This window comes from Haliaeetus albicilla, chromosome 11 (assembly GCF_947461875.1).
Source record: "Haliaeetus albicilla chromosome 11, bHalAlb1.1, whole genome shotgun sequence".
In the NCBI taxonomy this organism is placed as follows: domain Eukaryota; kingdom Metazoa; phylum Chordata; class Aves; order Accipitriformes; family Accipitridae; genus Haliaeetus; species Haliaeetus albicilla.
Window position 1 is genome coordinate 10,877,936 of NC_091493.1, and position 26,082 is coordinate 10,904,017.

A 26,082-nucleotide genomic window follows, 5' to 3' on the forward strand; every position below is an offset into this window, starting at 1 on the left:
GAGTGAGTAAGTATTGGGTATTCCTAATTGTGGTTTTTCCAGGACTTTGGAGTGCTGAAGTTGTAGAGATTTCTGTTGCATGGTAATGAAATCCATTGGAGTTAAAAGGCCTAGGGGTGAGGAAATATTTTAAAGGATGAAATACGGCACTGAGTTACAAGAATGTAAAAATAAAAATAATTACTGAGCATATAAGAGTTCATGACTTTGACCTGTTGTAAATGTGAGAGAATGTGTTGACTTGCACGTTTGACTATTACATCAGCTTAGCTGAAGCATGGCAAGTTGTTAAGCCACAACATCTCTGATGTGCATTTGAGCTCTATATTTGCTTTTTGGTTTTTGCACTTCTAGCATGTCTGTGCAGCAATTTTCAAGAGATAACCCTTAAAATTGTAATGGGCAAATGAATGGACAAAATCAATAGCAAAATCTAAAAGCCTCAAGGAACTGATTTGTGTTAAAGAGAAATAACCCTCTTCTCTCTGGAGCTTTGGCTCTTTTTTTATTGAAGTTAACATTAAATTCCTCTTTAGAGGCAGCAGAGAGCACATACTATGTGTTCAGAGTGTTTTTTCCCCAAATTAAACTCACAATAGGTCTTATTTCTGTTGACTTGTATTTTGGACACATTTTTCTGGTGAAATATTCTTTTTAAGATAGGAAAATTTAAAAATTGCAACAAGGATGTTCTTGAAGTGTCTTTCCATTTTTCCCTGTCCTTTCTCTGTTCTCAGCTGCTTGGATTCTTTTTCAGATTTCCAGCCTTCTGAGACTTGACAGTTTTCAGATAATTTGCATGAGGCTTCATAGCTGTCTTCTCATTGTCTTTATTGCCTCATTTCAGGTAGCATTTAAAAAAGACAGGGTAAATTTTGATAAATGACTTGAAATCTTTGCTGGTGCATCTAAAGAAAAGACTCTATTATCCTGTAAGAACAGTAGCGAGTTAGGTGAAATATGCGTCAGTTTAAGGCAGGTTTATTGGCCTACTTTCAGTGTATTACCAAATGAGAATCTTCCAGATTCAAAATTTTGAAATGTTACTTTGTAGACAAAGCTTTCTGGCACAAAACTAGATTCGGTAAAATAATTTATTTGCTTATAGGATTGCTTTGGGCAAGATAGAGTGGAAGAGGAAGAAGACAAGATAGCTTTCAGAAGAGTAATATATACAGAAAATATAATTTAAAAATATATTTGTTTCCTTATGGCCCATTAACTTCTAAAGCTTCTCTGTTGGTGTTTTCACATCCTAGAATACCTACTGCCAACACATTGGCTTGGAGTTTATGTTCATCAATGATGTGGAGCAGTGCCAGTGGATCCGGCAGAAGTTTGAGACACCGGGAGTTATGAAGTTTACTAATGAGGAAAAAAGGACTTTGTTGGCAAGGCTGGTGCGCTCAATGAGGTATGCTGGGGTGGTGCTGGGAAACTGTTCTGTGACTGCTGGGTGAAAGCTGGTGTGGTCTGTAAACTGCTGAGGTGGAGGTGAAGAGTCTTAAGTGAAATCCGTGTTACTGGAGTACAGGTGGGTGTAGTTAACCTGGCTGCGATAGCAAAGGAAAGTGTGTGCTGTGAGGTATGTCAGGGTCTGTGTAGTGACTTTCAGTATACTATTTTCTTAAAAGGCAGGTTGTGGTCTGTAACACTTGCGCAGCCATTAGTGGCATATCTGGCAATGTTTTCATTGGCTTGCGGAGAAAAACTGGGAAAAAATTGTTTCAACAGACTAGTAATGTGCAGCTGTTTTGAAGATTCATAACTTGTTTCAGAAAGTAGGTGTCAGAACAATGTTGGATACTGATCTTCTGCTGTATTCTATCTACTGTGCATCTTTGTAGTAGCACATTATCAAAGGAAGCCATCCTAATAGTCAGCTCAAGGGGAATTTTTAGATGGGTGAAATGGTGACATGAGCACTGTTTGACTTGCTGGGATGCTAACAGTCTCTTTGGAAAGCTGTGCCAAGATGGGACTGGATTTAAGAGGCATAATGTGATTTCAGGTCCTGGTTTTGCCCTTTTCCTTCTGAGGTATGCCAAGATGTGCTGTACTGCTGCATGATCTGGCAGCAGGAGTTTTGGTCTCTGCAATATATGAAAGCATGTTTGAAACAGCTTATTGATTGCTCCTGTTGTGGCTATCTGTATAGAAATACAGTGATCCCAGAGACTGAATTACTCTCTCACCTCTAGAACAAGACTGTCTTCTCAGGCACAAGATTTGTTCCAGTTCTTACAATCTGAAACAATTTGTATATCCTTTGATAAACACAAGAGTTGGAGATTTATGAAGACACATTTTTTGATTAAGCCTTGTCCTGGTTTCAGCTGGGATAGAGTTAACTGTCTTCCTAGTAGCTGGTACAGTGCTATGTTTTGAGTTCAGTATGAGAAGAATGTTGATAACACTGATGTTTTCAGTTGTTGCTCAGTAGTGTTTAGACTAGAGTCAAGGATTTTTCAGCTTCTCATGCTCAGCCAGCGAGAAAGCTGGAGGGGCACAAGAAGTTGGCACAGGACACAGCCAGGGCAGCTGACCCAAACTGGCCAAAGAGATATTCCATACCATGGGACGTCACATCTAGTATAGGAACTGGGAAGTGGGAGTGGGGAATCACCGCTCGGGGACTGGCTGGGTGTCGGTTGGCGGGTGGTGAGCAATTGCCCTGCGCATCATTTGTACATTCCAATCCTTTTATTATTGCTGTTGTCATTTTATTAGTGTTATCATTATTAGTTTCTTCTTTTCTGTTCTATTAAACCGTTCTTATCTCAACCCATGAGTTTTACTTCTTTTCCCGATTTTCTCCCCCATCCCACTGGATTGGAGGGGAGTGAGTGAGCGGCTGCGTGGTGCTTAGTTGCTGGCTGGGGTTAAACCACGACAAGCCTCTATGTTCAGAGACTTAAAAATGAGGTGCTCATTGGAGGTGTGGGAAGATAATTTTGCCAGGTGTTTTGTTTGCCAATCTTATGGCAAGATTGTTTCTCTGGTTAAAAGTTTCATTTAAACAGAAATAAAAACATCATGTAATGGTCAAGTGAATATTGCCCTTGAGTAAGTTTGTTTAACAAGCCCTCAGTATGAACCATCTCCATTTATTTTGAGTCAAGAATTTGTGCTTTTATTCCTGCCGGTCTAAGCTGTGGGAAGATCTGCGGTTCCTAGTAGAGTAAAGGAGCCAAACGTCCATCTTCTGCCAAATTAGTTGTCTGCTGAAAATGGAAGAAAAAAGTTTTACATAAATTTCTATGCAGCTATCTCTAGTATGCTTTTTTTTGTCTGAAAATGATCAAGAAAAAAAGATCTGGTTTTGTGTAAAACTGGTTGTGCTCCTGAGATTTGTGGCTTTGTAAAGCAGATAGTCATCATTTTGCTCATGAATACTGTTTTCAAAAAAGTTCATTCGAAGTACTACATAGTTCAGGTACTTGAAACTGAATTTTTTAAAGTAGGATTTTTCATCCTTTGTGGTGTTCACTGATAGGTTATTGAACAAAAGCTCGCTTTTAACTCTTCCTCCTGTAAAATACTCATTGTATATCTTTGGGCCACTTCTATGCATTAGTAAACATGTTGGTCCCTGATTGTGTAGTCTAATCTGGGCATTTTGTTAAGCCTGTGCAGGTCAAACATTTCTAGATTATCCCTTCTGAAAGCAACCATCTTTCCTAAGACTTTTGCTCCTCACTGGGTACTGAATACATGCAGTGACAGCAGATGAGCTGCCAGCCTTTGTGAACTCACAGTGGCATATAGGGGACTTGCAAGACGTGACTGTGAAATATTGTAGTTCTGCACACTTAGCAGCAGTTTGCCTTAAATAATGAACTTTCTGATTGTCCAGTACTGGCTTAACTTGCAGCTGCAGAGAGGAGGAAGGCAGCGTGTACACCACTTCGATTTGCCCTATAGGACTTGCTGGTGACATGGGACGCACTTTCATTTTATATAAACTGGCATAGCCCCATAGATTTCCACGAGGAATTCTGGCAGTATAGCTCAGCTGAGGGTCTGGCTTGTTGTTTAGATGACTGAATTGTGAGGGTATTGATGGGTGAGCTAAGGAGAGTCTTTTGGCAACTTTTCATTTCACTGCTTTTAGGACTTCAATCTAAAGAGGTAAATGTCAGCATTCTAAGTGAGGAATAAGCTGAGTATTAATGGATTATTGCAGTGTTATGAGTCGAGGCATTGCACAGATGATGTAAGCAATACAGTTATTTTCATGAAGATATATTTTCTTTGCCTTTTGTATCTCCAAGCTTTACAACACATAACCCTTTCAACGTTTGTTAAAAGGTGCTTTTTAACCACTCACTTTGCCTCTGGCCCAAATGCATTAAAAAATGAAAGAACATAGAGCTGTCAAGGATTGACATCTTTCTCCCGCTGAAGCTGAGGCAGAGATGCCAGTGTCCTAGTTCTTGGCACATTACCAACTGTTACATCACACAGTCTGAGCAGCCCTGCCTTCGAATAGGACCTATGAAATAGGCATGCTTTCTCCTGTGGTTTTCTACAAGTATTTAATCGTTACTTCCAGAAAATAGAGGTTCTCTGTTATGTTTTCTTCAATCCATAGAAGAGACGACTTTGCTGTCACTCTGCCTTCCCAGTGGTCAGTATACGTTTTGTGTACATGGGAAGGAACAGAGTTTAACTTGGGAAGTGAATTTTGTCTGAGGTGGAGAGTTTCTTCCTCTCTGAATTGTTTCAAAGTCCTGGTAAATACTTTTCAGATGAAGGAGAAAGAAGACCTAATTCTCTCCAATGTCTCCCTCCTTACATGTGACTTATTTCCAGAGGCCTAAAAACATGTAGTCACAGATGTCTTAAAATAGCATAATGTAATTTTATTTACCAAAAGATGTTGGACAATAAGTATTTGCTACATTATCTTAATACAAACACTGTCTCTTGGTTTTTTGGGTTTCTTTTTGGCAAAGATTTGAAGACTTCCTTGCTCGCAAGTGGTCTTCCGAAAAGAGATTTGGTTTGGAAGGATGTGAAGTAATGATTCCTGCGCTTAAGACCATCATTGATAAATCCAGTGAAATGGGAATTGAATATGTTATTATGGGGATGCCTCACAGGTAATGTCAATGGAAACCCCCCAACAAATGGGCTTATTGTCTTAAGACAAGTTTCAGGTTCTAGAATTTTATTAATTAAGTTGATATTAGAGAAGCTAGTGTAGCAAGCGTCAGTCATAGCGAGTAATGGTAACACGGGACCGTAACAAATACCTGCCAGTGAGAGTCTGCAGGCTTCACAGGTAAATGCTAGCAAAACTCACCTCAGTGTACTTTGAAGCTGCAAGCAAATGTGACAGCAGCCGTGGTATCTATCCCATTGCATAAAGTCTAGAACTGGGAAAGCTTGGTGAGATAGTATCAGACTTATTTTTTGCAGTCTTCCTTAATTAATTATTAATGTTGTTATATTAAGACTGATAGATAGTACAAAATTCATCGTTCATACTTGGATAACTAGGTGTTACAAAATGTCTGTGGGAATGCAACGGGAAGAAGGGTAGAATGAAGGGTTTCAGGTTCAAAAGTTTGCAGTGAACTTCTTACTTGCAAATTTCTGACAGCATGGCTTGGTGATTTGATAAGTTTTATGCTGTTAAGTCTGTTATTACCATTTTTGAGACATAACTGTGTTTGGAATTTTCTTAGAGGTAGGCTGAATGTATTGGCTAATGTAATCCGAAAAGAGCTGGAGCAGATCTTCTGTCAGTTTGATCCCAAACTTGAAGCAGCTGATGAGGTAAGATGCTTCTTCAATAGATCTATATAGAGAGAGGTCAACATTCAAGGTAGTTTTTAGTAATTTTGGTCATGGTTATTATGAAAATAGCATTATCGGCTGCTGAAATGCATTGTCTTCTAGTTTGAAGAATATGATTTGGTGAAACTTAACAAATTTAAAGACTATACTGTACCTCTAACATGCAGAAGGAATCTCAGGAATGATTGTGGATAAGTTCTAGGTCATTTGACTAATTTCATAAGCTCTAAGCATCTATCTTTGTTTTTTATAAATTAAATCAGTATCAATATTCTGTAAATATTTATCCAATACTGGATAGTGACACTGAGATAATAAAATAGGAACAGTGTTCCAATTTGAAATTACAGTGTCAAACCCATAGTGCATACTGATGTACAATTGGCTAGATGCATTTTTCAGACTGAAGCACAAATTTTAGGCATAGTCAATCGGATGCAGCTGGTACGAATGACATTCCTGAATTGTGACTACATCTTGCATGTTAGGGATCTGGGGATGTAAAATATCATCTGGGAATGTACCATGAGAGGATCAACAGAGCAACAAACAAGAAAATCACTCTGTCCCTGATGGCTAACCCTTCTCACTTGGAAGCAGTTGATCCTGTTGTGCAAGGGAAAACAAAAGCTGAACAGTTTTATCGAGGGGATACGGCAGGGAAAAAGGTAAAGATTGTTTAATATAGTAAATCTTACTGGTAGTTTTTCATATTATTTTTAAGAAAAGTAGTTTACCAGTAGTTTTATATCACAGAGTCCTCCTCTATTCCTCCTTCACAAAAGGGATATATCACCTGTTGAACTAGATAAGGTTTTTGATATGGTACCTCAAGGGTAACTTCAGGAAGTAGGCTTAAAACTTTCTTTCATTTGTGAACTGAGCAAAGGCAGCAGAACGCTGAGAAGTCTATGGTTTATTATAAAAATACAGTTCTATTTTATAAGCACTACAGAAATATGGAGCAAAGAAATCCTGCTGAGAAGCTTAAATTGCACTTTTGCTTTCTAATATATGTGTGGATATGTGTGTATAATCCTCCCTCTTAGGTTATGTCCATATTATTACATGGGGATGCTGCCTTTGCAGGACAAGGAGTGGTTTATGAGACGTTTCATCTTAGTGACCTCCCATCCTACACCACAAATGGCACTATTCATGTTGTGGTCAACAACCAGGTAACAAGTGGAGCATTTTCCAATCAATTTGTCTGCTGAATAGTTGCTAGTGTATTTCTTTTTATTCTTGTTTGTTATTAGCTGGGTGCATTGTCCCCTCTGTTTATTAGAATGGTTAAGATGTTCCTGAAAATGGTCATAGGATCTAGCAACTCTGAGTGGATAATATTTTATCACCTACATTTATTTCATTCAATTTGTAACACTTAAGTGGATTAGGTTTGCTTTGTTTTGGTTTTAAGGGAGCAAAAAGAAGCTGGCTAGCCAAAATGAAAAGCTGATACTACTGCTGTGTAAATGACTATTAAATGAAAACCTCAAGCATTCAAAACAAACTAGAGGGAGATGTGCAGATTATTTTAATGGAGGTTTCTGGAATTTCTAGATTGGCTTCACCACAGACCCCCGTATGGCCCGTTCATCTCCATATCCTACTGACGTTGCTCGTGTGGTCAACGCTCCTATTTTTCATGTGAATGCTGATGACCCTGAAGCAGTGATGTATGTGTGCAGTGTAGCTGCAGAATGGCGAAACACATTCAATAAAGATGTGGTGGTTGACTTGGTAAGTCTTGGTTTTCTCAACTTTTCGTTCTGTGTATTATGTACTACTCTCTTATTTTTCTGTGGCTTAGAAGACCCAGCCAAGAGACGTATTTTGATTTTAACGGCCTTTAGTTTCTTCATTTAAAAAAACCAAACAACTAACAGGCCCACAGGGATCCATAAATGTTTTTGTACCATAAACCTCCTAAAATCTGTGTAAAACTATGAAATTGAAAGATTTCATTTTACATTTTTCCTTGCCAACGGAAACAATCTTTCCCTTTGTAGGTTTGTTACCGTAGGAGAGGGCACAATGAAATGGATGAACCGATGTTCACCCAGCCTCTAATGTACAAGCAGATTCATAAGCAGGTGCCAGTGCTGAAGAAGTATGCTGACAAACTGATTGCAGATGGGACTGTAACACTGCAGGAGTTTGAGGTACACATCAACAGAGTTAAAGGGAACTTAAGAAGCTGTCAGTAGGAAGACACAACTGTCACTGTACGCTGACTGCTTAAAAACGTTCCTTTCATTACTGTGATGTCTTCACTTTCTGATTCTGACACTTTCTGATTCAGTTCGGTTTGGATTTTCATGTAAAATAAATAGTATTGTTGTAATAAAAGGACTGAAAATGCTGTGAAGTAATTAATACATATTGCACAGAAAAAAAATTTGCTTCAGTTCTGAGATTTGTAACAGGTGATCAGATGTCAATGTTGGAGATGGAGGCATTTGTCAGCTGTTGTTCTTCATCTTTAGAACCTTGATTCAACAGTAAGACAGTATTTGAATGCTCACTGGTATAACTGTAGCTTCATACTGATAACCTTGTATCCAGCAATAATGCATTAAAATCAGTTTAACCTTTTTATTTTCTTGCAATAATTCAACTAAGTTCAGAGATCATTTGAAATATTCCAGAAGGATGAAGTGTAAAGTGTGGTGCCTGTATTAAGCTGGTTAGATCTTAACCTTAATCTTTTTGAAAGGGAATGTGTAGAGTGCGGATGCAACAAAGGACTTTCTCAGAAGGTGTGGCTAACTATGTAGTGACACAGTATTGCAGATCAACAAAAAAGCAGTTTGTATAGGTGCATTCCGTTATCTGCAAGAATGATCACAGCTCATGCAGAACTAGCTATCCTGAATCATTGTAAGAGTGTGCCAGTAGTGGCATGGGCTTTGGTGACTGGACCCAGGATCCTGGATGGATGTTTTGCTGTACAGACTGAGCTCAACATTGCTGTTAATTACTTTAAAGATTAGCTAGCTCAGTAACTTGAGTGTAGGTTTGGATTGAAACATAGATATCGTAGAAGCATTCTGCCTCTGCAGAATATGGCTTTGTATCTGTTGCCATTGACAGGTGTGGCCAGCAGATTCTGAGCTAGACTCTCCTAGCCAGACTAGTTTTCTAGGAGGTTCTCTTCTAGTCTTTAGTGGCTTTGACAGCCAGAAGTATGAGTGCTGGATAATGCTGATCTTAAAGTATGACTAAATTATATTTGGTACTTCAGTTCTGTCTCATTCTGGAGTAATGCTGGCAACTTCAGCTCTTGGTACTCTCCTCTGTAACCCCTGTCCAATAAACTAAATAATTTATTTAGAGTAATGTAGGTAAGCGTGTTTCTAGAAGGCAATTTGATCCTAGATAAAATGAAATTGTTTGTTTGCATAATTGTAACTAAATTTTCTTCAGAAGTTAAATAACTGTTTTTATCATAGTGAATGATAGGTGTCATCTGTAAGATACAAGGGTGTTATGTTTATCTGTTTTTAAAAAGAAAGTTTTTGTTCTACAGGAAGAAATTGCAAAGTATGATAGAATATGTGAAGAAGCATATACTAGATCTAAGGATAATAAGATCCTACATATCAAGCACTGGCTTGATTCACCTTGGCCTGGTAAGAAGTGTCCTTTCACTTATCCTAGTGTTAATAGTATTGTGCTTTTATTTTGAGTCCATATTCTAGGACTCTTAAATGTTTTTTATCAGACAGTGTTCCTTTAAAATAAAATGTGATCTTTGGTTTGCCCCTGTTAATAGTAAATAAGACATTCTGCCAGATCAACTTGAAAGAGATGCTTTTCTTAAATAAAAAAAAAAAAAAAAAAAAAAAAAGTGCAAAGGTGTGACTTTGAAAAAGATGTCTTTTCAGTTTAGCAGAGAAGTGTTTTTCCTGTAGTGTTACCTGTCTGTGCCTTCAGGAAGAAGGAGTATGTCTCATGCTCCGGTTTTTTGTTTGTTTGTTTTGTTTTGTTTTTTTTCCTCTGGAGGGATTGAGGTGCCATATGCCTTTATTGGCTGCCTCTGCCCACATAGTTGGATCATTGTGTGCCTGTAAGATCAAGTGCTGTTGTCATACAGACAATCAAAATGATTGTGTCTCCCAGTGAAAGGTGAAGAACTAGGTTTAGGCTTCTGCTTAGAATATTTTTTATGACTTGTGAGTTTTTAAATAAGTTGTGGATAGTGTAGATATTTCTTAATCAGTCCTTGGATATCTCACCAAATCTTTTACTTCCAGGATTCTTTAACGTGGATGGAGAACCCAAGAGCATGTCTTGTCCTCCAACTGGCATTTCAGAAGACCTGCTGACTCACATTGGCAATGTAGCTAGTTCAGTGCCAGTCAAAGACTTCAAAATACATGCAGGTCAGCTGGAGTCTTTGTTTCTCCTAGTGGCTACGTTTCTTGCTCAGATTTTATATTTCTGCACACAAGTTGCTGTTGGGCCATTTCCCAAAGAGGAGAATGCCTGTGACTTTTATTTTAACTCTTCCACCCTATGGGCAAGGAGAATGTGACAGTTAAGGTCCTGCTGCTTGTTCTCAGCATAATGTTCTTTCAGTATCACACCACTTCTGTTCCCTACCTCATTAAAATAGATTTTCCTCTGAGGGAGCTAAAAGTCTCTTTGTAACGTTCAGTTAATACCTCCTTTCATTCTTCAAGTCCTTGTGGAAAATGCTGCCTCTATGCAGCACATTTGTGGGACTTACTGGGAAGTAAGGCACCCATCTCAGGAAGCACTATTAATGTGGGGTTTTTTAATGCTAAAACCAGTGGTAATTTGAGGTCCACTTAAGACACTTTTCTTGTAGTTAGATAATTTTCTACTCAGGAATATAGCTTGGTCTTTTCAGACCTGGCAACGTTGCTGATATACTATGAGCCTAATTTTAGTACAGCTGAATGGACTCTGAGTAGGCAAATTCAGACAATTTTTTCTTTAAACTTATCATTTAGCATTGATGATAGTACAAATCTAGTGTTTTCTCAAAGTCTTGGCTTTTGGTCTGAAGAGAGTCAATTCTGAATTTGGCATCTATTACAGTAAGAAGTTAAATGTGCCTGTCTCACTGGGGAGCCCCGACACTGTGTCAAAGTTCTGAGTTAATTCTTTTACTCCCTGGTGAGGTTGAAGTCTAACAGCTCTACAGGGAGCAATAAGACGTTCATTCCAGGGGGAAACTTGGAGACACTTTGTTAAGGGAACTTTTTTCTTTTGTTGGCTTGTAGGGAATGTACTTAGGATCAGGAGAAAGAGCTCTTTTCCTGTGTAAAATCTCTAGCTAATCTTTCTTCTCCAGAGTCATCCATCAAGGGATAAAGTGTGTCTGCTGTAGATGTTCTATGTGTTTGTGTTCCTTTGGGACAATTAAACAGTTACAATTAATGATGGTAGGGCATTCCCAGTTATCAACTGCAAGCTTGTTGAGCAGATACAATTAATTGATGAACTTTAAATCTCTTCTAAACATTTGTGTGCTTTGTTGTGACACTGTTAAATTTGAAATTATAGTCAGCCAATAAAATTTAATATTAGACATGCTAATTAAAAAGCTAAGATGGTCTCTCTTTAGTAACTTGATTAACCATTGACACTAAGTCATATTTGCCAGTATATAAGATAGATTTATGGCTCAAAGCAAACTTTGGTCTGCTAGATTCTTTTACGCAGTTTAAAAGGCCATGAGAGAGAAAATTTTGGGAGAATTAGAAGGGGAAGAGCACCTTTTGAAGTACTTTGTCCTTCCACTATAATGAAACAGCTTAAAATCTCGCAATCTTTCAACAAACAATTGGAAGATTATTTTGTTTTATCAAATGTTTTGTATATTCTAAAGAGAAAAGATCACTTTTTTTTTTTTACTTAAAATGCAACAATTTTGATGAGAGAAAAGTTTTACGTGGAAAGAAAGCAGGGCGATTTTTGTAAAAATGGGGAAAGTAACAAAAGGAAATATGGGAAAATAACAAATAGGACAGCTTACCAAAAGCATCAGTTCAGATATGAAAATAAGATGGTGTCAAGTGACACTGAATACACGAGGCTTATAGCCTCAAAGCTGTAAGCATCTGTGTGCAGCTTTGAAGCTTTATTCCCTTTAAAAGTCACAGTGTTGTAACTTGTGTTTTGGCTTAGCAAGTTATAAAATCTTCACTGTAAAAAAACAGCTATTGGTTATCAACTGAAAATCTGTTGGCAGCTGCTACAATTTCCTATTTATATGATATTCATAGTATTGATTAATCCAGCCTGTTTCACTTTGTAACATCTCCAGAAGTCTAATTAGACAAATGCCAAGATAAAATGAGAAAGAGAGAAGAAAAAAATAACGAACCAAATAGCTGATATTTTCAGTCTCTTATAAAACAGTACTTGGTGTTAGAGATGTGAAGATAAAACTTTAGGAAGAAGTATTTCACCATGAGTCTTTTTAATTGTCCTCAGTAGTTTCTACATGGCCAATCTTATTTTCTTCTTCTAAAACAAGGTATGAACATTATGCAACCCTTTGCCTGGGAAGCAAGTTATTTTACTTTGCTAGCAGTTCAGTTCTAGAAATACAGTTTGTAGACCCTATTAGGATTTGTGTTTAACTTAGCCAGTGGGGAAGGAGAATGGTCAATATAATGTGAATATAATATACCTCTGAAGTAGGTCCATTGATTTCTGATCTTTATTCCAATGTAGGACTCTCTCGGATTTTGAGAGCCCGCTTGGAAATGACCAAGAACAGGGTTGTTGACTGGGCCTTAGCAGAATACATGGCTTTTGGCTCTTTTCTGAAAGAAGGGATCCATGTCCGACTAAGTGGACAGGATGTGGAGAGAGGTACTTTTAGGTGAGTACCGAGATAACTGTTAAATGCTGTCCCATGCTTAAAGAAACACCTTGGCATTTTTTAAACAATATGGTCTTCTGCGGGGAAGTTGAGGCTATTCAGTATCAATCTGAATGTTATAGATTCTGGCAGTCAAGAATAATCAAATCACCTGTGTCTCTGTAAACAGCATTTTAAAGAATTGTATTTAAGGCAGAACAAATGTTCTTAGATACTTCCTTCTCTTGCTGAAAATAAAATTTTTTTTATTTTTTTTTTTTTTTGCTAAAAGCTAAAAATTTGAAGCTAAAAATTCAGCTTCAATCCCTCTAATGGCTGAGAAGTAAAAGGAGGGTATTTGCTGCTGCAGATTCTGAAGTCTTTTAAGTACCATTCCAGTGGTGGCTGCTTGGAGCTTGGGTATCCTGTGAACAAACATGCTGCCAGTTGGCAAGGCTTTTTTAAGTGAAATAAGGTCCTTTGTACCGAGACTTTTAATGACTGTGGAGCATGAATGAACGCAGAATCTGATCACTTGGTAAAATATATACAGTTCTGCTGCCTTACCTGATTCTCCATGGAGTAAAATGTTAATGATGTATTTAATTGAAGCCTTTGATGCGAAGCCCATTGCTGGTGGTGAATGAACTAGCAGCTGCACTGTGCTTCATTGTTAATGCTTGCAGAAAAGAGAGATAAATCTTGGTGCCTCTCCTCTCTGGTACAGTGCTCTGTTTCTGTGCTGAGCTTCATTTGGTATCCCATCTTTTGGGCTTTCTTCTTTTTGCTCCCATTCTAATGGCAGTTTAACAAAATCCTTTGGACAAGACCTGAAAACAAAACTGAAAATAGGGAGATTTCTCCACCCCCGATTTCTCAACCTCCTTGATTTTCAGTACCATGGTCTTGTAAAGTGGTGAGCATCTCCTGGGAGAGGAACAGACATGTTCATTGTTTAGCAATGTAGCCACCTATTTCAGGTGAGTGCTTAGTCATGTCTAGCACACACCTATAGACTTGTCTTGAGAATACTGTATTCCCAGTTCTCTCACTGGTGGAAGAGGATTTTCCAGAACTAGCATCCAGATTTTCTTGATGTTTAAGATAAAAATAATTTTATGTTCACAGCAATATAGGGAAAAAATAAAAACCATGTTCAAATAAAAAGCTATTCAGACTGGCAAAGACCAGCTAAGGATTCCTGTGCCAGCTGATATTATTATTCAGTCTTTCAGAAAAGGAGTAAAAAGTTATTCAAGTAAATTCTTGTGAAGATCAGGACTGAAGCTGGTACTGCAGATGTTTGATTTATAGTAACCTGGTTCTGCTTTACTGCTGGGTTTTGAGTTTGCCTGATGGATAGTGGGGTCTACAAAATATTAGCATATGGTGTGATGATGAATTTTTGTTACGAGTGTGATAGGGCAGTGGGACAATAAAGGGTGAGATTAAAAAAATGCCTCAGACCTAAGGAAGTCAGAGAATATTCAACTACTCTGTTAAACAGAAGAGAACACTGCAGAAATGTGTAAGACAGTCTATTATACTGTATTGAGGCTCATTTCAGCAGAGGAATAGCTAGAAATTTAACTTGTGGTACAAACACATCTAAGAGATACTGCCATTCTCAGTAAAGCTGCTCTTTTTTAGCTGTGGTTGAGTTTTTGTCATTTATAATAAAGGTGAGTAACTTCCTTTAAGAACTGAAGACATTTGCAAATGCTGGTGCATTTTTATTGGAAAAAAACCCACATTGCAAACACATAGAAAGTATACGTCATTTTATCTTCTCTCTGTACTGAGAAGACCCTTCTTCCCCCAAAATCCTTGAAGTACATAATGTCTCAAATATCTGGGACTGATTGAAGAGACAGTATCAGCTAGAATTTGGGAAGAACTGAAGATACTGCATTGCCATAATGAAAACAACACGTTGGGAGTGCTTTCGCTATTTTGGAACTTCTGAAATGCTGTCTAGAAAATAGTACTTTCTGACAGTATTCAATGTGATGGCTTGCTTTCTTCCTGTTTCAGTACTCAACATTATCAATAGACAGAAGCTAGATAAAGCTGCAGATAGAAGGACTTGGCCCCTTCTCATCTTGGAGACACACTCTGGAGAAGGGAAGGAAATGGGGAGAGAGAGAGACTTGATTTTGTACTAGTCTGATGTCAGTAAACCTGACAATTGCACAATAGCAATATCTGACTTGTATGTCTGTATATTTCTCGCTGTCCTTCTATGCTCGTTGTAATCACCTTTTGCTGGGGAAACACAAAACTTTGTGCTCAAGAAGCTTATCACCTAGCTAAGCCTTCTATCTTTAGCTGAATGACAAAAATAAAATGACAGTGGCAAAAATGGTTTCTGCCTAACAGCTATCTGGTGTGTGTGTTTTCTCCTTTCTATCTACTTCCCTCCCTGTGCTGTTCTTCAAGGATTCTATCTTTTCCTGGCCGTATATTGTTGACTTCTAAATAAATTTCAGAGCTCTTTTGCTAGCATTCATTATGGCAAAGGGAAGTACAAAAAGATTCAGTCTTCAGTTCAGTGTTGGCAGCCATACAACACATGGTAATTGTTACCAGTATAATAACTGTCTTTATGTTAGCAGTTGTAAAGCTAGACATATTGGTGTGATTCACTCAGTTAGTCTGCTCAGAGAGTTAATGGATTACAGTAATTACTTCAGTCATCTCTGTTTTGGTAGTGTTCCTGGGTGCCCCATTCTAATGCTGATTAATGGTGTTCTAGAGAACTGTAAATGGTGCATATGAGTGGAAACAGCAGAAAAGAGGATACAACTGCTTCAAGTCTTGGTGCTGAGATTAGATTAGATTAAATTTTTGCATAAAAGACAACAGTTGATTTAAGGAAAAGATTAATAGAATTTGCCAGGGAGGCAGTGTGAAATGTTTTTAGTAACAATTTTGTTCTTCTGTCTGTTTTTTTTACTTTAATCAGTCTATTTTACAGCAACAACTCCCCACCCCTTCCCCGCTCCCCCCAAGATCTACTAGTAATAAGGTATTTTCAGTTTCCACGAGTGCTTGAGAACAAGCCTGGATAGTCAGTGGAAGTCCTTATAGTGCAGCAATTGTATTTAGGCATGATTGTATTGCTAGGTTTCAACCAAACCAGGGTGTTAGGTAAAGCAAAGATAACTGTGTTGCTTGCATGCTTTCTAGAACATAGCTTTGATGGTTTATCTTTGAAAATAGCTCTGTTAAAGCCCAAAGTTATTCTTAGCTAATAAATTTCTTTCAACAACTATTTACAGCCATCGTCATCATGTGCTTCATGATCAAGAAGTTGACAAGAGAACGTGTGTTCCCATGAATCATCTCTGGGAGCAGCAGGCTCCCTATACTGTGTGCAACAGCTCCCTTTCTGAATATGGTGTCTTAGGTATGTCTCGGGGTAACTATCTGACAGATCTGCTTGTGTTTAAATAGGTCTCAAACAAGATGTAGGAAATGATGACTGCTAACTAAGAGGAATTTTTTTTCAGATTTTACTTTAATGTGGTTAAGCCTTCTGGCTACAAAGTTTTACTTTGTTACTTGAGTTTGCCAAGCCTCAAAACAAACAAAAAATATCTCCTTCTGCTAGTAGCATTTAATAATAAACTCTGCCTTTGTTGTATTTTGACATTATCACATTCATAACAGTTTTGTATCAGGTCAGAGCCAGCAATTGCAGAACAGGGGCCTAAAATCCAATCAAAATGCCTAAACTGATTTCCCTCCACCCCCTGAAAAAAGTGGTTCTACCAAGAGATGCAGTAAATTTACCCTGTTCATTGTAAGATTTGGCCCTTATTGTCTTCTTACCTTGAAGTTTTAAAAAATCATAGGAGTATACACTTTAAGCCAAACTCTTGGTTTTTTTTCCTACAGTGTGCTATGATGGGTCTTGGTTTTAATGTATATTTTAGTTTTAACATTTTAGAATAAATTAAAAACTAGGGGAAAACTTCAACTGGGTGTGTGTTAGTGGGTTTTGTTTCTTTTTTAATTATTTTCTTGTAATTTTTTGAATGTGTTACCTGTGGTATCAGGCATATGAATTTGCAGATTTCAGTGTGCTTGCAGTGCAAAACTTTCTGTGCTCTTCAAATAGCGCATCCATTTGTTTAAGCTGCTTAGAACCTGCTTGTACTTCAAAACTATGAACTGGGAGACTTAAGTAGCTTTTGGTGGAAAAGTCACAGAATATGCTAGCATTGGTCTCATTAGTATTCAACAGGAGATTACATAGTAATGACAGAAGATGAATTTCAGAGAATAATGTAGCTATACAAGAAGCAGAACTCGGCAAGAAAGAGAATGTGGAAAAAAAGCTGTAAAACAGATATGTATGAAACGGATATCAAAGCTCTCCCTCTCAGGTTCTGGCATCTCTTAAAGAAGCTTCTCCACATTTTACAATTTTGGGATTCAGTTGAAAGTATCCAGCTGCTGTGGTTGATCCTGGCAGTGCTGGAACATGCACCTAATGCTTTCTCAAAAGGGGAGGAACTGCCAGCAAAATCAGGGACACTTTGTAATGCAGATATAAAAATCCATCCTAGCCTTATCTGAACTGCTATTCTGGATGTGCTATTTCAAGAAAACAAAATCTTGTTAGTGATAGCGGTAATCATAGTGAATTATATCTTTGGTACTGGACAGACATTTTACCTTCAGCTGCAGAGAATGGATAACCTCACTCTGACATGATGAGGGTGGCAAGAGGAATGTGAAGCACAAAACAAATACATCTAATAATGTATAAAAAATGTTATTGATTCTATGGATAAATAATGAAATATTGTTTCATATCCATTTTGGAGCTAGTGTGAAGGAAAAAGATGAAACATTGTAGTAGATAAAGATGGTAATTGATAGCTGCTTGCTTCAAAGTTCCAGAAATATTTGATCACGTAGTCATTTTAACATATGCTACGTATTACCTATTGCTAATAATATTAAAATTAAAGTGGTATAAAACTGTATAGTTGGAGTATGGGCTGAAGAGCTGAGATTTTTTAGGTATTTTTGTTAGTGCTGTGGCCGAATTGGTGTGAACAGAAGTTTGTATCTCTATAAGTTAATATAGTAACATGTAAATGTAAACTAAATAGGAGAGTGCAAGAGAGGATGTGTATAAACATAAGGCAAATAATTGGCATAGCTAAAAAGCAAGACTTTAATTTCAGAGAATGATTTTTTGTTTGTTTGTTTCCAATTTCCTATTGTTTCTCACAGTTTGGTCTGGGGTTTCTTAACTTGAGCCTCTTTACAGTGTTCCTGCAAATGTTATGGGTAAGTGGGTCATAGGTTTCTGGTTTGGGTTTTTTTTTTTTACATTCAAGTAAGCTATCCAAAAGTGAAAGTGACAAATGTCTAGATATGGTTGAAATCTGATCTTGTTCCAAAATTTACACCTCAGTAGGTCTAGGAAACTTAGTGTTGATATGATCTGAAGGGCAATTCTTATTGTCACAATTCTGTTCTTTAAACAGTTAACTAAGCGGGCTCTCTTTCTTTCTCTTTCTTGATCTCATCCTGCTCACTATTGCTCTTCCACCTTCCCCGGCAACAGAAATCATAGAATCATAGAATGGTTTGGGTTGAAAAGATCACTTTAAAGATCATCTTGTTCCACCCACCCCTGCCATGGGCAGGGATACCTTCCACTAGACCAGATTGCCCAAAGCCCCAACCAACCTGGCCTTGAACACATCCAGGGATGGGGCATCCACAACCTCTCTGGGCAACCTGTGAAAGTTGATTTAATAACTTTCATTGAATACAAGCAATAGCGCAAAGTACAGGTTTGTTCATACACTGAAAACAAGACTACCATTTCTGTGCAATTCTGCTTCAGCAGATGTGATGACAGCTTCTTCAAAACTAATAGTACTGATATTTTTAATTGTTAAGAACTTTAAATCCCTTATGTCTGAGATGGTTTTTTAGCAGTAAAGGAGATTAAATTGATATAAATAGTTAAGTGATTTTTTTTTTAACTAAAAATGCCATGTTTCTATGTTGAAGTGATTTTATAATTAAGTTTCCTCTCCCTTGCCAGCTTTTACATATCAACCTTTTCCAACATGTTTACTCTTGTGTATTGTATCCATAGAGAGACAGTGTTGGGATAAGCAGCAGTGTGTGAACATGTCTCTTCTAGTTAAGCATCTCGGTCAAAGAGGAGCAATTAGAATTGTTACCCGTTTGTCTGGTAACACCACCGGGTCTCCTTTTTACTACATGGAAGAATAAGTGAATGCTTGCAGTACATGGAGTTGATTCTTCAGAAGTAGCAAAAACCGCCAACACTTTATTTTCTCTAACTGCGATTTCTACTATATAAGCCTGTTACAAGGAACAGTTTGGGATTAGTGCCCCAAAGTATTTGGTGAGGGGTGGGAGGGTTGTGAGAGGATATAAAGGAAAAAAAAGAAAAGGTGTTAAGAATTTAATTTATGACTCTGTTAACATGCAGCACCTTGGAAGCATTTTGGGAATTCCCTTAGTTTCTGTGAATCAGAGCTAAGTAAAAATGGCTTGAACATCGCAGCATGATAAAACTACAGGTTATTTCCTTGGCAGGTACATAAGCCAAGAGCTGACATCTGTTCGGAGCTGTGAGCTTTGCACCAAGTTATTGTTGAGCTGGTTAGGAACACCTGGGTTATAACTGCTCCATTAAAATGATACTCTGACAAGACTGATTTCACTTAGAAATAAAACAAAGGCAGTCTTGTTAACTTGTAGGTCAAACATTTCCTTATGTTTTGTATACAGGAAGCTGTGGAGTGTGTGTTACTGGGGCATTAAGTCAGAGTATTTAACAACCTCTGATAATTTTGTCTGACATCCTATGTCTACTATTTTTAGCTATATCCAGATTATTACAATCTAGTTGTGCATCCACTCATCTAGCTATAAATTTTCCCTTTTACTGAAACTGAATGTTTGCGAGTATAAGTGATGGCTGTGTGAAGTCATTTAAGCAAAAAAAGTTTGAGTTTATTTGCTGATTGAGATAGAGGAGAAAAGCAAAAGTAACTTACGGGCACTCCATGCTACCTCTTCAGCATTTTTTAAATACTTGAAAGGATCTCCTGTCTTTCTTTACTACCCTCAGAATGACTTGTGTAGTGTTGATTCACCACCCAGGAGGTATGATTCCATCTGTCAGGTTCAGTACTGGCTTTGAGAGGTCTTGGGCTGTAGCATTCTGTACTGGGAAGTTCCAAGGAACAACCAGGCAAGATAGACTTGGAACCAGTGCATAGTTCAGCAAATTCCTGAACCATGAGACCTGGAGTACAGCTTTTTCAAGGGGAAAGGTCATGTCTAAAGCAAAAGACAAAGGGAAGGGGACAGGTATTGATTTAAACTTTTTTTTTTTTTTTTGCAATACACTCCTAGGATGAAATATGTAGTATTACTATTCATTCAGAACAACATGTTTTTAAGATTAGGAGTAGCAAATACAATTACCTCTCAGAAATTGTGTTAGGAAATAGGACAGACTGTAGTAACGAAGGACCAGGTTCTCAATGGCATCTGCATGGAGCTCTAAGAAGGCATCAGTCTTTCTGTTTAATAGTCAGCCACCAGGTGGGTATTAACTTCACTTTCTCCTGGGTTGTGTTTGGGTTTGTGAAAGGGTGCGTGTCCCTCTATTAGTCCCTGTGCTTAGATTTTCTGTTAAACATAGCACAAATCTGTCTTTGTAACTTTCTTCATTCTGACGTTAAATCCCTGCTCTGATAAGCCCTCTATAACCGTGAGTTAACATTCATGCCTTAAGTCACTTTGAAATCATATTGAATTAAGCTATAGCCTTACTTACATTAATTGAGGCTACAGTTCTTACGACAGTCATGAAAACTGCTGTGGGGAAAAACACAGCATAATACGCTGTGTAAGCTGCCACTTTGCTTGACAACACCTCTTTCTCTGCCAGAGTGACGAAAGAACAGTAAGGGAGCACAGCAGGAACTGGACTAATAGAAACAAGAATTTCTGCTATGCCTGTCATCTAGGGACCTTAATGAACTTCAGCAATTAAAACATTAGTTTTGCAACCTTAGTCAAGTGCTGTGTATTTTTCTTTCCTCTCTCCTCTCAGTTTGGAAGTTTACCAAACTGCTGTGCTGGGTCCTGGTCCCCTGTCCCCTGGCGTGCTCTGAGCCCCGAGCGGCTGGCTGCCTGGTGGTTGGGAGCTGGCTGGTGGCTCTACACCACCCTTTGGGTGTGCAGATTCTTTACCTTTACTCATTCTTTGAAAGCTACCTCTTGCAGCCTGGTTGTCTTGGCACTGGATTTCCTCACAGCTTAAACCTGTTCTCTGTGTTTCTAGCTGTGTAAGAGTTAATCCTTTAAACTCACAAAATTTGCACAGTTCTGAAGAGATGTTCCCTTCTTGTCTCTGCAGACACAAACAATGAAAGTTTGCAAGGTCTCCGCTGCGTTTTTTTTAACCCTTTACTGTGGTCTGACGTTGACCCCTAATGAGGGGCCTGGGTAGGAACCTGTTCCCCTGCAGTTCATGTCCTGTCTCTAGAACTGTGGAGTCTTTCTAGCTTGGGTCACCTTCCCTGACCTTGACTCATCTGGTGCCCCAAAAAATCCCTCTCAGGAGAAGCACCTCACCCTCTCCTGGGTTGTTCACCTTGCATCTGTCTGAACGTCTTTCCACCAATAATTTTTTTTTTTTTTTTTAATTTAGCAGCTCAGATCTTGCTCTTTAAACTATTTTCTCCACATGCAGGTAGGAGCAGTAATTCTTGACAGACTCCCTAGCAATTGCTATAATCACTGATGGAATAGCTTTAATGTTAGGAGCTCGTCATTTGCCTGGTAGAAAATGAGTTCTACCAAAGATGGGTATACCACAGACACATGTTCCATGAAATAGTAGTCTTGGCAGAATTAACTTCAAAATGTTAATAAAAATGTATAGATTACATTTGGATATATTTTTCCCCGATATTTTTATGGCTGTCAGAAAGCTTGCAAAAGGTATCTGTGTTAGGATCACACCCTTCAATGCAGCTTCACCTGGGATATTGTCACCTTGTGGAGATTATTAGCACAAAGTGGGCAACAAGATAGGAAATAAGAAATGACACTCGTTTTTTCCATGTGAATTTTAGGGGTGATTTTGGTATATGAAACAGAATGTTGTGTGCTCTGACCACGTTTTAAATATGCATAGAGGTCCATACTCTTTGAAAAGCACTGTGTGATTATTGATAACTCCAAGCAGTCAAGACCTCAGTTTGTTCTTCTCTAAAAGCTAGATTGCTCCATCCTTACAGAGAGCAGCATATGCACAAATAAGTCTTGAACATATTGCATATTTTCTCAACCATGTCACCCAATCAGTGGAAATGGTCTCTTAATGCTTGTGTAAAATTAGAATGGGATTCAAGCCTATCTAGGGAAATCTATTTTTCAGATACCTTTGGGAACACACATTGAAGGAGTTGTGTAAATTTTTCCACTGTTTGCATTGTGCTGAAAACAATAGAATCACACAAATAAGGAGGACAGATTTAAAAAGTGTTCTGAAAGAAAGGCCATTCAGGCAGTCAGACCAAAGGAATGGTCAGCAAAAGCCATCCTCTTTGGTAATGCACTGTCATGGTGACTCACAAACAAAAGGCCGTCTGTCTGACTTATCAGTCTCCTTCTGGCCTCTAACTTACTAGTTGCCTTTTGGTGTGAACATGAGCATCTGCTGGAGTCATGGATGGACTGTTCAGAGTTCAGCAGTCCAGAAGCCAAGTGACTCAAAGATTTCTTGCCATGGAGATGGTAAACAAAAAGCTGGGTTGGAATTACCACGGAGTCGAATATGAAAACACACTATAAAAACAATATGTAAAACTGTTTTCTTTGTGAATAAACAATTTCACTTGAAGCCTTTGTTGCTTTTTCTCTCATGCAGTTAATTTGTCCTGCAGTTGTCCCTCTATTAACCTTCCAGGAAAGTTTGTATACTGACATTGACTGAAGAGTCTGTTCCTGGAGCAGAAGAAAGAAATCCTGTAGTCCCAATTTAGCTGTAGTCATCATGTTAAGCTAAAGCAATTTCAGTTTTGTGCATAGATGACCTATGTCAAACCTCCATGTCAAGTGTTGGGAGGATGTTCTTGTAGTTCATGTTATGGAGGGAGTTATTTGATACATGACTAATCTCAGCTAGTTTTGTTCAGGGTTTTCCTTGTGGGACTGGACAAGTTAGTTTAAACTTCCTGTAACTGCATGTTCATTAGTTCTCAGTTTTGCAAGGTGGAAATGCTTGTCCTTCACTCTCTTTTTTTCTTTTCTTTTTCTTTTTTTTCTTTCTTTTTTTGGTTTCCACTTTTGACAGTAAAACTTTCAGGGAAGGAACCACTTGTGTACGTTTGTGGCATCCAGCACGTGAAGACCTCAATCTTAGCTTAGAGATCTGAGTATCTCTCTGGTAGTGAACATAAAGTAGTAAGTTGAACAAAACTGAAAAAGGACAAAGAAGGTTTGAATAGGTTTGACTTGATCCTGAAATCTTCCTCCATAGCTAAGTCAATTACCTTGCACTGATAACATCAAAGTAACTTATATGCTGTACGTACCACGTGTTCTTTTCTATCTCATAATATATTAAATTTTTTTAATGCCTGGAATGCCAGGCCATCTTAAAGGTATTTTAGGTATTTTTCTGTTATTGCTTATATAGTTTTTTGGTATTATAGTTCCCTTTGAAGTAGTTCTCTTACCCACTGAATTCCACAAAGGGAGGCTCTCCTAGAGGGACTGCAGCCTTCAGTCACCAGGGTATAACTCACAAATGTAAGTATATGAGAGATGTCAGCTATCACTTGCTAGTGACCCCGTAGCAGTAGCCTTCTGTGGGTGGAGAATGTCAAGATGCTAAGTTTGTCTCTTCCAGGAAGCCTGAGTTTTTTGATGTTCCTGAAACTTTTCTAATTAGAAGAGTTGTATAGTGAGTTTGATCAGAGTCAGTAACTATAGTTCCAATGACTTTGGGTTTTATCATGGCTTTTCAACAGTTTACTGTAGTTTACTAAATACTGGTGGTCACAAAGTAGCATTGGATTTTACTGATATACAATATTTAGGAGACATATTAGGTACCTGACTTACGATTGTATTTGGGCTTATAGCCCCCTTTGGGTCTTGGGAGTACTATCCACAGCATGAGGTTTTACAGACTGATATTTTGTCCTGTACTCCTGAGAATGTCCGCAAGTTAAAAAAGGAGGAGAAACCCAAATTAATGCATAGTATCTAGATAGGTGTACTGTCCTCTCAGATATGAAGGGATTTCTCTCTGCATACCAAAATGCCAGGCTTGGGTGCATTTCTGTCTTAATTAAATGTACACTACTCTTGTGGGTGTTTGGAGGTGGGGGGAAGCTGTGGCCCAGTGGGATGAATTAAGCAGGACAGATATTTTGTTACCAGAAACTGTTCATTTTACCTAAGCTGGTTTTATTATCAAGCCTATATTGTAGAATGGCATTTGAGCAGCTACCGTGTCACAGTAAGGAAACCAGGCAAAAATGGGAATTACGGTAACTTGTACATAGCAAAATCATGAAGCTGAGTTCCATGTAGATCAATGGTAGTGGGATGGGACTCTGCAACTTAGGTTACATGCGCAGATCTTAAAATAAAGAAACTGGAAAGAGGTAAGAAATCCATATCAATCTGTTAGTTCACTCTGAGTTTTTTTTACAGTCTTGCAATTACTCAGGAAAGAGTTACAGCTCATTATCATAGCTTTTTAAATAAAATTTTACAACAGCAAAGCTAGTTGCTCTGCTGGGGTTACCTTCAATGAGAGTCTTCCTGTGTTGCAGTTCTGTATTTGAAAGCAGATCTTTATATTCTGTGCAGAACTTAAAAACTTCAACATAAAACATATTTATCCATCAAATATTTATTCTCTATGTGTATTGAATCAGTTTTCCCTCAGTCAGAACCTCTACGACCAGAGCAGTGCTACATAGCACTGAGAGCTTTAACTTTTTTGGTTTTAATCATTCCAAACTGTAGGTGTAGAATACGAATACAGGTTTTTGCTCAGCCCTCCAGGCTCAGCTATATCAAAGTATCAAAGGAAAATATGATCAGATATCAAATATATATTTTTATATTATTAGATACATTTAGGCGTTCACTATGGAACGTGGTATAGAAAAATACCTTAAATTTAAGTGTGGTCATTAAACTGAGACAGGTACATTGCACGTAGCTAGGTTTTCATGTTCTGACTTGACACAAAATTCTGCTTTTTTTTTAAATGCTAGACAGCAGAGGCCACCTAGCATATGCAAACACCCTTGTAGTTTTCTCTCTTTTGCCTCTGCAGAGCTACTAGGAATCGATTACCTAGCTTACACTGCAGTAGCAGTTTAAGTTTCTTTTCTCTCTTTGCCAGTCATCTCCCCAGGTCCTGTTGCAGAGCTGGGGCTTTATCGTACTACAGCAGGTCTCTCAGTGAGATTAATAATTTATTTCTGCCTTTAAGAGATATTTGTGGAGCCTGTTGAGAGCCTTCCATTATGTTTGGGCCTTGACAAGTTTTAAGAGCAGACAAGGAGCTGCCTGGCTTGCTCTGTGCAAAACACCCGAGCTGCTGTCAGCCAGGCTGCTGCAGTACGTTTGTCCTGCTGTGTTAACCCAACATGGCTGAGGAGGTGGGAATGTGTGGCCCTTCTGCTCTACTCTGATGAATTTACCGTTCAAACAGCACAAGTTTAGGGAAATTTCTGCACTTACCTGCCACTGTAAACCACCTGAAATCTTTGACACAGAGTGGAGAGGGAGAAGGTTACCTCTTCCTGTTTTCATTAGCTGAAGCAGTGATAGCCTCCCCATGAAGAGCACTTCTGGTCTCCTCTCTGCCACTGAGGCAGAGACCTAAAGGGTCCTTAACCCTGCCAAAGAAAGGATTGTTTACCCAAGTCCCAGATGTGTCTCACATGCACCTATTATGTTCAAGCTTTTTTGAAGATCTGAAGACGATGATCCTGCCTATAGACTGAAGATTGATATCACCAATAATTTTGTTCAGGGCCTGCATATGAGAGGGGAAAAAAAAAAGACAATGTTGTGCAGGGCTGTGCAAGTAATAAAATTAACAAGTAGCTTCTTGAACTAGTAATGGGCTGTAAGTGGATTTTTACAGGAAAAAATGGTATCTACCTCAGTGAGCTCTTGGGAAAACGTCACACAAAAGTCTGAGCTGAGCAAGGGGTTTTAGTTGTTCATTTAGAAACTCCTATGATATTTAAATGTTTGAGGAAAAGTTTGAAGGATTGGGGTCAGGATTGGAAAAATGTTATTTGCTAATCTTTCTGGTGAAAATGGTACTACGGAAAACTGCGTGATTTATAACAGGGCCACAAAAATCCAGT

At 38.3% G+C, this 26,082-nt stretch overlaps 1 protein-coding gene across 2 annotated transcripts in view; it reads left to right on the forward strand.

Annotated features, from left to right (window-relative positions):
• The window catches only part of OGDHL (oxoglutarate dehydrogenase L), a 59,112-nt gene that overhangs the window by 20,000 nt on the left and 13,030 nt on the right, over positions 1-26,082 (forward strand). For both annotated transcript variants that reach the window (XM_069796138.1, XM_069796137.1), the window contains exons 6-16: positions 1,260-1,414; positions 4,959-5,105; positions 5,694-5,784; positions 6,294-6,473; positions 6,855-6,983; positions 7,369-7,548; positions 7,818-7,970; positions 9,338-9,440; positions 10,065-10,193; positions 12,520-12,670; positions 15,931-16,058. In XM_069796138.1, coding sequence (XP_069652239.1) covers positions 1,260-1,414; positions 4,959-5,105; positions 5,694-5,784; positions 6,294-6,473; positions 6,855-6,983; positions 7,369-7,548; positions 7,818-7,970; positions 9,338-9,440; positions 10,065-10,193; positions 12,520-12,670; positions 15,931-16,058 — 1,546 coding nt within the window. The remainder of the gene's footprint in view (positions 1-1,259; positions 1,415-4,958; positions 5,106-5,693; positions 5,785-6,293; positions 6,474-6,854; positions 6,984-7,368; positions 7,549-7,817; positions 7,971-9,337; positions 9,441-10,064; positions 10,194-12,519; positions 12,671-15,930; positions 16,059-26,082) is intronic.